Here is an 11,734-nt window from a genome sequence, read left to right on the forward strand (position 1 = left end):
GGGGGGAAGAGAGGGTGGGTGTGAGGGTGGGTGAGGGAGGGGGGAATAGAGGGTGGGTGAGTGAGGGGGTGAGAGTGAGACTAAGAGGCTGAAAGTGAAAGGGAAAGAGTGAATGAGTGGGAGGTTGTCAAACCGTGTAGGGATTTTGAAACTTTCAAGATCACCTTCATTCTTTTAAACTCCAGAGAAGATCAGCCCTGTCTATCCTCCCATGACAACAGGACAGACCAGTGTAGGAATAGTGATGGGCAGGCTGTTGCCCATTGAGTCTCTCTCAATTCAATGGCCTACAAATACGATCCAACTCTACATAGCTGCCTCTGCTGCATATTCCTTAATATATATGGAACAATTTATCAGCCAGTCTCACATCCAATCCTTTAAGGAAGTATGTTCTAAACCAAATTTCATCTACCTTGCTAGGAAGCAGTGGTTCCTAAATTCACTTCTGAAAAGCCTGACTCTAATTTTTCAGATTGTTCTCCACCTGCTCCCCAATTACCATTCAAATTCCACTCTCTCCACCACTGATGCTCAGTAGCAGTGTTTACTATCTAGAAGATGCATCGCTCTAAGTCTCCAAAGCTCCTTGAACACCACCTTCCAAATCTACTACAATCTAGAAGAACAAGGGCAGCAGATGCATGGGAACACCAACCCCTACAATTCCCTTCCAAGCCACTTACCATCCTGAATTGGAAATATATCATCGTTTCTTCACTGTCCCTGGGTCAAAATCCTCAGACTCTGACATTGTGGGTCAACTGTAGTATGTGGACTGCAATGGTTCAAGAAAGCAGCTCAATACAACTTTCTCAAGGGACATTTAGGGGTGGGCAATAAATGGTGGCCAAGTCAGTCACGTCCATATCATGAACAAATTAAATTTTAAAAATCACAATAAAGTTAAGAACTCGATTTAAACTCTGGATTAAAGTATGTGTCACACTTGTGCTGTGCAGTCACCATCTGAACAAGGCAAAATCTAACAATTGCTTCTTGACATTCAATGGTGTTACCATCACTGAATCCCCCACTATCAATGTCTGAGGGCTTTCTGCTGACCAGAAACCGACTGGGTACTTTGAGTATAGGAGTTAGGATGTCATGTTGTAGCTGTACAGGATATTGGTGAGCCCAGTTTTAGAATACTGCATTCAATTCTTGTCACCCTGCTATGGGAAAGATGTTGTGAAACTTGAAAGGGTGCAGAAAAGATTTATGAGGTTGTTGCTGAGACTAGAGTGTTTGAGCTATAGGGAGAGGCTGAATAGGCTGAGACTTTTTTCCTTGGAGCATCAGTGGCTTAGGTGTGATCTTATAGAGGTTTATAAAATCATGAAGGGCATGGATAGAATGAATAGCCAAGGTCTTCTTCCAGAATCCAGAACCAGAGGGCATAGGTTTAAGGTGAGAGGGGAAGGATTTAAAAGGGACCTAAAGGGCAACTTTTTCACGTGGAGGTTGGTGCATGTATGGAACCAAGTGGTGGTGGAGACGGGTACAATTAGAACACTTAAAAGGCATCTGGATGGGTACATGAATAGGAACGGTTTAGAGGGATGTGAGCCAAATGCTGGCGAATGGGACTAGATCAGTTTATGATATCTGGTCAGTGTGGCCGAGTTGGACCGAAGGGTCTGTTTCTGAGTTGTACAACTCTACAACCCTATGAAAAAGTGGACCTGCCATGTTCACACCTTGTTAATCCACTCCCAGATTCTCTCTGCAGAGATGCTGCCAGACGTGCTGAGCATTGTCCTGTTCTTCCTTTTTCAGGGCAAGTGGTGACTCAGCTTCCTGTGCATAATCATCAGATGAGACCATGACATGAGACCATAAGACATAGGGGCAGAAATTAGGCCATTCGGCCCATCAAGTCTGCTTTGCCAGTCAGCCATGGCTGATAAGTTTCTTAACCCCATTATCCCTACTTCCTCCACTTCCTTGACAATCAAGAACCTACCTACCTCTGCCTTAAATATATTCGATAACCTGGCCTCCAAAGCATTCTGTGGCAATGAACTCCGTAGATTCGCCACTCTCTGGCTGAAGAAGTTTCTCCTTACTTTCGTTCTAAAGGGTCTTCCCTTTACTCTAAGGCTGTGCGCTCAGGTCCTAGTCTCTCCTGCCAATGGAAACATTTTCCCAATGTCCACTCTGTCTGGGCCTTTCGGTATTTTGTAAGTTTCAATTAGATTTCCCCCCCTCATCCTTATAAATTCCATTGAGTATAGACCCAGAGTCCTCAAATATTCCATGTATGTTAAGCATTTCATTCCTGGGATCATTCTCATGAACCTCTCCTGGACCTGCTCCAGGGCCAGAACATCCTTCCTGAGGTATGGGGCCCAAAATTGCTCACAATGTTCTAAATGTGGTCTGACCAGAGCTTTATAAAGCCTCAGAAGTACATCACTGCTTTTATATTCTAGTCCTCTCAAAATAAATGCCAACATTGTATTTGCCTTCCTAACTAGTGACTCAACCTGCAAATTTACCTTAGGAGAATCCTGGATTAAGACTCCCAAGTCCCTTTGCATTTCAGATTTCTGAATTTCTCCCCATTTAGAAAATAGTCTATGCCTCTATTCTTCCTACCAAAGTGCATCACCTCACACCTTCCCATGTTGTGTTTATCTGCCACTTCTTTACCCACTCTCGTCACCTTTCTAACTCCTACTGCAGCCTCCCTGCCTCCTCAATACTACCTGTCCCCCCACCTATCTTTGTATCATCTGCTAACTAAGCCAGAATGCCCTCAGTTCCTTCATCTAGATAATTAATGTATAAAGTGAAAAGTTGTAATCCCAACATTGACCCTTGTGGAACACCACTAGTCACTGACAGCTAATCCTGAGAAGGACCCTTTTATCCCTACTTTCTGCTTTCTGCCAGACAGCCAATCTTCTATCCATGCTGGTACCTAGCCTGTAACACCATGGGCCCTGATCTTACTCCGCAGTCTCCTGTGCGGCACCTTGTCAAAGGCCTTCTGGAAATCCAGGTAGATAACATCCATTTGCTCTCCTGGTCCACCCTGCTCATTACCTCCTCAAAGAATTCTAACAGATTTGTCAGGTATGACCTCCCCGTGATGAAACCATGCTGACGTTACCCTATTTTACCATACACTTCAAGTATTCAGAAATCTCATCCTTCACAATGGACTCCAAAATCTTACCGATGACCGAGGCCAGGCTAATCAACCTGTAATATTCTATCATTTGCCTTACTCTCTCAAATGGGGGGTTACATTAGTGATTTTCCAGTCCTCTGACTCCAGTGATTCCTGAAAGATTACCACTAACGCCTCCACTATCTCTTCAGCTATCTCCTTCAGAACTTGGGAGTGTAATCTATCTGGTCCTGGCTATTTATCCACCTTCAGACCTTTGAGTTTTTCTAGCACTTTCTCCTTGGTGATGACCACTGTACTCACCTCTGGGACCCCCCACCCCACCAAATCTCTTGAATTTTTGGGATATTACTCATGTCTTCCACCATGAAGACTGACGCAAAGTACTTATTCAGTTCTTCAGCCATTTCTTTGCTCCACATTACTACTTCTCCAGCGTCATTTCCCAGCAGCCCAATGTCCACTTTTGCTTCTCTTTTGCCCTTTGGTAATATAAAGAAACCCTTGCAATCTTCTTTTATTTTACTGGCTAGCTTGCCCTCATATTAAATCTGCTCTTTCCTTATTTCTTTTTTATTGTCCTCTATTGGTCTTTGTAGGCTTCCCAATCGTCTGGCTTCCTGCTGCCCTTCACCACATTATATGCTTTCTCTTTTGCTTTTATGCTGTTCCTGATGTCCCTTGTCAGCCATGGTTGCCTCATCTTCCCTTTAGTATGCTTCCTAGGGATGAATTTTTGCCGTGCCTCCTGAACTACTCCCAGAAACTCCTGCCATTGCTGTTCCATTATCTTTCCTGTTTGGCTCCTCTCCCAGTCAATTTTGGTCAGCTTCTCCCTCATGCCTCTGTAGTTGCCTTATTCAACTGTAATACTGTTACATCTGATTCCACTCTCTCCCTCTCAAATTGCAGAGTAAATTCTATCATATTATGGTCACTGCCTCCTAAGGGTTCATTCACCTTAAGCTCCCTTATCAAGAATGTGTCATTGCACAACACTAAATCCAGAATTGCCTGTTCCCTAGTGGGCTCCTCCACAAGCTGCTCCAAAAATCCATCTCTCAGACATTCCACAAATTCCTTTTCTTGGATTCAGTACCAACCTGATTTTCCCAGTCCACCTACATATTGAAATCCTCCCAATGATCACTGTACCCTTGCCTTTCTTACACATCTTTTCTATCTCCTGGTGTATCTTGTACCTCACATCCTGACTACTGTTTGGAAGCCTATACATAACTCCCATTATGGTTTTTTGTAACCTTTGCGGTAACTCAGCCCACACAGGTTCTACATCATCTGACCCTACTTCGTTTCTTGTTACTGATTTAATTTCATTTCTTACATTAAGGCAACCCTACCCCTCTGCCCATTTGCCTGTCTTTTCCATAGAATGTATATCCTTGGATATTTAGCGCCCATTCCTGTCGGCTTGCAGCCACGTCTCCATGATGCCCGCCATATCATACCTGCCAATTTCAATCTGCGCCACAAGCTCGTGTACCTTATTTCGTTCATTCAGATACAATACCTTCAATCCTGTATTGACTGTCCCTCTTCTCATTGTCATTCAGTTATCCAGTGTGCTTGAAGTTTGATTCCTAATCCTTTCCAAACACTCTGTCCTATTTTGTGTGCTGGAAACTTTAATAACATCTCTTGAATTCTTTCTTTTCATTTTTTTAATACTTTTCCATGCAGTTGAATCCACCCCCACAGATGTTAACCTGCTGCTTTGTTTCCCATTGGCCATTATACTTCTAGTAGTTTTACCCCTCCCTAGGTGTTTTCTAATCAACCTGTTCAGAAATGTTATGACACACCTTTGGGGAAGGTGAGATTTGAATCCAGGCCTGCTGACTCGAGATAAGGACACTACAGCTGCACCATATGAATGCTTTGCACAGTGACTGGCACCCACCATGCCAATTGCTTACCACTGACAGATAGTTAATTGACAAAGACAGGCAGCTTCTGTTGTCCAATAAATTCAAAATGGTAAACTCAATTTTAATTTGAGAGATGCTTGTCTGCACTGAGGGAACGCTCCTTCCCTCAACAAGGTCCTGACACTTAGTCTTCACTATCACTGAATTCTCTTCATGGTCACTGTACGACTGCACCCCATGTGTCATCCTGGAGTATTTGATGGGGATATTGCAGACAGAGCTTGACTTCGCATCAAATCCCGTGCTGGTTCTGTCCTCAGAATGTTTGATAGGGACAGTGTAGAGGAAGATTTACTTTGCACCTAACCCCATACTCTACCTGTCCTGGGCGTGTTTGATGGGGACTGTTAAGGAAGGTTTCTTGCAGTTTTAAAAGAATAGAGAGAGCTTCACTTCTGGTTAAAAGGAATAGAGGGAGTATCACTGTATCTAACCATGTGCTGTCTCTGTCCTGGGAGTGTTTGATGGGGAAAGTATAGAGGTTGCTTTACTTTCAGTTTAAAAGAATAGAGAGAGCTTTACTCTGTATCTAACCCTGTCCCTGTCCTTTCACTGTAATAGAGAGCTTTACAGTGTTTGCCTGAAATAGGAAACATTCTGTTCCAAGTGAGGACATCTGGAATATAAAATTTCCCCAGAAAGTTGGCGTTGATAACTAATCAGTGAAATTAATTTCGAGATCTCACTGTTTGATGGATCTACAGCAAACCATGTTTGATATGGGAGAGGGTTGGATCCTTACTTGGCATAGGCCTTCTCTAGGAGGGCACTCCAGAGCTCATTCTGTGAGGATGATGTGGTGAAGATTAGTCTCCGGTTCTTTATTGGGAGCCGATCATCCACTACGACCTCTATCCACTTCCCGTATTGCCAGAACTGGGGAGAACAGGCAAGGAAGAGGCAAAATTAAGTGTAGCATCTAAAACTGTGTCCTTTTGTCTAAATGTTCACTGCCCAGCCCCAGTCTGTTTGCATCTCTTCCCCTCCCAAAGGGCCTCACTCAAGCAGCCATTCTTCAGCACAGGCTGAATTTTACCCATTGTGGAGTGATGCTCGTGCAGTGGCCATGTCACTGGATGAATGACCCTAGCATGAGTAATGATCCAGGGTCATGTGTTCAAATACTACCCCAGCTGCTGGCAGAATTTAAATTTAATTAATAGATCTGAAATTAGAAACTAGTCTTGGTGGCAGTAACCTCAACAACTACCATCAACTGTTGTAAACACCCATCTGGTTCACTAATGCTTCTTTGGGGAAGGACAATCTGCTATCCTTCCCTGTCTGGCCTACACATGACTCCAGGACCCACCCCCCACAAGATTGAATCAAAACGTCAGTCCTCATGAACAAACAGACACACAGACACAAACACATGCACAGACCAGCACACTCATAAACACACACGCAAACACAAAGACACACACACACATGCAAACATACGCACAGACTGACATGGATACAAACACAAACATTCACTCACACACACACACAAACAGAAACTCACGTATACACAGGCACACAGATACACACACACACAAACAGACACACATGCTCACAACACAATTTCTGGCTCCAGTGCCTCCATCTGATGGGATTGATCCCAACTCCATACCCGGAAGCGGAAGATCCCAGCATACAGCTGCTGAAAACTCTGCTCACTGGGAATCACATAAGTGAAGTACTTCTCATCGAGGGTCAATGAGGACATAGCTGCAAGGAACCAGCAGTCACCTGTAAAGAGGAGAGAGTGCGAATGAGAGGGGAAATGAGAAAAAAATGAGAAACAAAAAGTGGCAGAGCAAGACAAAGAACGAAAGGGAATAAGAGAGAGGGGGAAATGAAGAGAATGTGAGAGAGAAAAGTGACAGAAATTAAGACAGTGAGATTTAGATTGAGAGAGAGAACATCCCCTTTTCTGACCTTATGATGGAAAGAGATTGTGGGGAGGTGATGGCAAAGTGGTATTAACAGTAGGCTGTTAATCCAGAGACCCAGAGGACCTGGGTTCAAATCCTGCCATGGTAGATGGTGGAATTTGCATTGGAATTGGAATTAGGAGGTTAATAACAATGATGAAACCAATGGTTGGTTAATGCCCTGTTTCCTTCACTATCTTTACCTGGTCAGGCCTACACGTGACTCCAGACCCACAGCAATGTGGTTGATGCTTAACTGCCCTCTGGGCAATTAGAGATGGATAATAAATACTGGCCTGGCTACTGACGCCCATGTCCTGTGAATGAAATTAAGAAATAAGTTCACTGGTGATTGAACAATGTTCTGCATCATTCTCGACTCCTCAGATGTTGAAGCAGTCCATGTTCATGTGCAACAATATCCAGGCTTGGGCTGAAATGTACCAAGAAATATTTGTGCCACACAGCTGGGTGTTGGTGAGACTTCACCAAGAGCATAGGGTGTAATTCTGGGTACCCTACTCTGAAAGGGACATATTTAGTTCAAAAGCAGTTAAGGGAAGGATGATGAGGCTGAGGGAAGGAGGGATTTTGACACAATGACACTGAAGGAAATGTGATATGTTTCCAAGTCAGGATGGTGAGTGGTTTGGAGGGGAGCTTGTAGGTTGTGGTATTCCCATGCACCTGGTATCTTTCCAAACATCAAATCCTTTATCCTGAGAATGTGACCCCCCCCCCCCGCCCGTTCTTGATTTCCTTATCATTTTTACACTGTCTACCCTATGCAGCCTCTTAAGGCTTTTCAGTGTCAATTATTTTCATCAAGTCACCAAGTGGTTATACTTCTTATGATGTTCTGAGTGCTGCCTCCATGGCCATCATCCTGAGGAAGAAGCTGGTTGCAGCCGTTCCATGGATTTGGAGTCAGTGGCGTATGCAATTGTGCATGCTATACATTTATATAGCACCTATAATGTAATGAACTGGAGTTTTATAAAACACATGGCACCGAGCCACATAGGAGATATTTGTTCAGATGACCTGGCTTGATTAAAAACGGAGTTTTATTAAGAGCCTTAACAGAGGAAGGTGAGGTTGAGTGGTTTAAGGAAGAGAATTCCAGAGCTTGAGATTCAGGCAACTGAAGGCACGGCCACCAGTGACTGGGTAATTAATGTCAGGAAGCGCGAGATGTCAGAATTAGAATAGAGATCTTGAGGTGTGGGGGGATTGTTGGAGGGAGGGAGGTGGGCAGTTGCAGAGTATGAGAGAGGTCAGCAGGGGCTAGGCAACAGCGATTTGTAAACAAGGAGGACTATTTTCAAATTACGATGTTGCCTCACCAGGTGCCATTGTTGGTCAGCGAGTCCCAGGTGGTGATAGGGGCACAGGACTTGGTATGGGCTAGGACATAGCAGAAGTTCTGAAATTTATGGAGGCCCAAGTGTGGGAGACCAGCCAGGAATTTGTAGGAACAGACAAGAGACAGTGATAGTATGAATGAAGGTTTCAATAACAGATAGAATCATAGAATTCCTGCAATGTGGCAGCAGGCCATTCTGCCCATCGAGTCCACATCAACCCTCCGAAGAGCATCCCACCCAGAGCCAAACCCCACCCTATCCCTGTAACCATGCATTTCCCATGGCCAGTCCACATAACCTGCACGTCTATGGACTATGGGAGGAAACCAGAGCACCCAGAGGAAACCCAAGTATGACACGGAGAGAACGTACAAATTCCACACAGACAGTCACTCGGGGGTGGAATCAAACCCAGGTCTCTGGCACTGAGGCAGCAGTGCTGACCCCTGAGCCACCGTGCTGAACTGATATAAATTGTAAAACCGGCGATGTTATGAAATGCATTGCAGCACTTGTCAAGCTTCCTTTGAGCACTTTACAAACCTGCAACTCTACCATCTGTAGGACAAGGGCAGCAGACACATGGGAACATCAGCTCCTCCAAGTTTCCCTCCAAATTTCCCTCCAAATCTCTTAACATCCTGACTTGGAAATATGTCTTCATTCCTTCATTGCCGCTGCGTCAAAATCCTGGAACTCCCTCCTCACACGCACTCTGGGTGTCTGTACATCACAATGACTGCAGGAGTTCAAGAAAGCAGCTCACCACCACCTTCTCAAGGGGCAACTTAGGGATGGGCAATGAATGCCAGTGATGCCTATGTACCATGAATTAATTTTATTTTTAAAAAATCTGGCAGGTATACTTTACATAGTTGAGGTTTTTGTTCCACCCTCCTAAGTAATGGAGTGCAGTTACCAATCCCACAGCACAATTTGTGAAGCAGGAAAATAAAGATGTGAACAATTTTACCCTACTCCAATTTCAGTCTTAAAAATTTGCTTTAAATCCCTCTGTTGTCCATATTGGCATTGGTTTCTCTTCAAATTGGTATGATCCTATTATTTTACAATGAAATCTTTTTACAATTGTACATGTAAAGTATTTATTTCTTAGGGCTACATGCTAGGTCTTCATTCTTTCAGTTTCTGTATTGAATAAGACCCAATGAATGTGGGTTGACTTTCATTCTACTGAAGCCAGCTTTAGTTAAAATGAAAAATCTGGATTTGTGACTCCGTTCTCAAATTTAACATCAAATTCACCGTTTGCAAGATATAGGGATCCCTGACTTAAAAACATCTGACCTAGGAACGCTGATACTTACGAGTGCAGTCTCATACGGGAGTGTAATTTTAGATATCCAATATACAAACATTTCCTGTACTTATGAACAGCTGCTTTATATTGTCCTGCATTGTATTGCAACTTGCGAACAGAGTCAGGAATGGAACCCTGTACTCCCTTTGTCAGATAGTTAACTAGCTTTGTCTCTATCCTCATCACTCCACCTCTTACCTTATGCCCTGTCTGGGTCTTACTGATGTTAAACCAAGATTCCCCCCACCCTCTCGAACAAGCACAAAACGTTTGGCAGAAGGACAGAGAAGTTTTCCCTGGCGTCCCTATAGATATCCATCCCCCAAATAACATTCCAGAAAACAGATGATCTGCTCGTTATCACAAAGCTGTTGTGGGAGGTTGCTGTTCTCAATTGGTGCTGCGTTTCCTATGTCGCAACTGTGCCTACACTTCAAAAAGCATTTTATTGGCTGTGGAGAGTTTTTGGTCGTCTTGCAGTCGATTGTGCTGCTATATGAATGAACAAACTTCTTCGATCAACAGTTGGAATACTGCTCTGATTACTCTTCCCTTTACAGTTCCACTTGGAACTAACTAAAGCCAATGGAACATTAAATTGCTGATCATACCAACCTGAAGCCAAGTCTCTGGATTGACGATGATCCCATCCTCTTTAAAACTGAATTTGAGCTTATTTATATAGTTGCTGTATCTCTCATATTGTGCCACTATATTCAGACCTGTTCACGACTAGAGAAAACAAGGTGTAGAGCTGGATGAACACAGCAGGCCAAGCAGCATCAGAGGAGCAGGAAAGCTGACGTTTCGGGTCTAGACCCTTCTTCAGAAATGACTAGCCTGTGTTCCCTCAGGGTATTTTTCATGTACTGTAGTTTTTCTTACCTTTCAACACCTCTGAATTGTTTCTGATTATATCTTCATCATTGACAGAATCATTTTTCTAAACCTGAAGTAATTAATCTTTGCCTTCTAATCTGTGCTCCAATCCCAATCAGGAATATGAAATGAAGGAGGCCTTCAAACCTGTAAGATCACAGCTGATCTTTTACCTCAACTTTGCATTCCCGAGCTATCCGCATATCCTGTAGTATCCAAAAATCTTATCAACTTCAATCCTAAATGTATCTAAGCATCCATAGCCAACGAACGTGAAAGATTTACACTGCTTCGAGAATAGACATTTCCTTCATCTTTCTGTTTTTTTATTTGTTTGCCGGATGTAGGAATTGCTGGCTGGATCAGCATTTATTGCCCATCCCTCATTGCCCTTTGAGAAGATGGTGGCGAGCTGCCTTCTTGAACCGCTGCAGTTATGTGTTGTCGTTAGAGTCAGAGTACTGTCGGGGAAGAAATTCCACGATTCTCCCCCGTGACACTGAAGGAACAGCAATATATTTCCAAGTCAGGATAGTGACCGGTTTGGAGGGAAACTTGTCGATGTGCTGTTCCTATGTATCTTGATACCCTTCTAAATATCCAATCCTTTATCATGAAAATGTGACACCCCCCCACCCCGTTCTTGATTTCCTTGCCAAGGGAACCATTTTCTGAGTGTCTACCCTGTGCAACCCCTTAAGGCTTTTCAGTGTAAATTGTTTTCATTAGGTCACCAGGTGGTTATGCTTCTTACGATTGACCGACTGATGTTCTGACCGAGTGCTGCCTCCATGCCCATCATCCTGAAGAGAAAAGCTGGTCGCAGTAGTTCCATGGATTTGGAGCATGCAACAAAAAGACCTTACATTTATATAGCGCCTATAATAAACTGGAGCTTTATAAAACACAACATGGCACCGAGCCACATAACGAGATATTAAGTCAGATGACCCGGCTTGATCATAGACGGAGATTCATTGAGACGCTTAACAGAGGAATGAGAGGTTTAGGGAGTGGAATTCCAGAGCTCGAGATATAGGCAACCCTCAGGACAAGTATAGCATGGGGTTAGACACAGAGTAAAGTCCTGCGTTAACCCCATCAAACACTCCCAGGACAGGGACAGCATAGGGTTAGAGGCAGAGTAAAGCTCTCTCTAC

At 43.8% G+C, this 11,734-nt stretch overlaps 1 protein-coding gene and 1 long non-coding RNA gene across 2 annotated transcripts in view; one reads left to right on the forward strand and one right to left on the reverse strand.

Moving 5' to 3' along the window:
• The window catches only part of LOC125487297, a 55,370-nt gene that overhangs the window by 36,947 nt on the left and 6,689 nt on the right, over nt 1-11,734 (forward strand). The gene's annotated exons all lie outside the window — the stretch shown is intronic.
• The window catches only part of capn12 (calpain 12), a 46,822-nt gene that overhangs the window by 33,714 nt on the left and 1,374 nt on the right, over nt 1-11,734 (reverse strand). Inside the window, exons 3-4 of the mRNA XM_048618271.1 lie at nt 6,704-6,822; nt 5,831-5,964 (exon numbers count right to left, since the gene is read on the reverse strand). Coding sequence (XP_048474228.1) covers nt 5,831-5,964; nt 6,704-6,822 — 253 coding nt within the window. The remainder of the gene's footprint in view (nt 1-5,830; nt 5,965-6,703; nt 6,823-11,734) is intronic.

This window comes from Rhincodon typus, chromosome 39 (assembly GCF_021869965.1).
Source record: "Rhincodon typus isolate 14 chromosome 39, sRhiTyp1.1, whole genome shotgun sequence".
Taxonomy (NCBI): Eukaryota; Metazoa; Chordata; class Chondrichthyes; order Orectolobiformes; family Rhincodontidae; genus Rhincodon; species Rhincodon typus.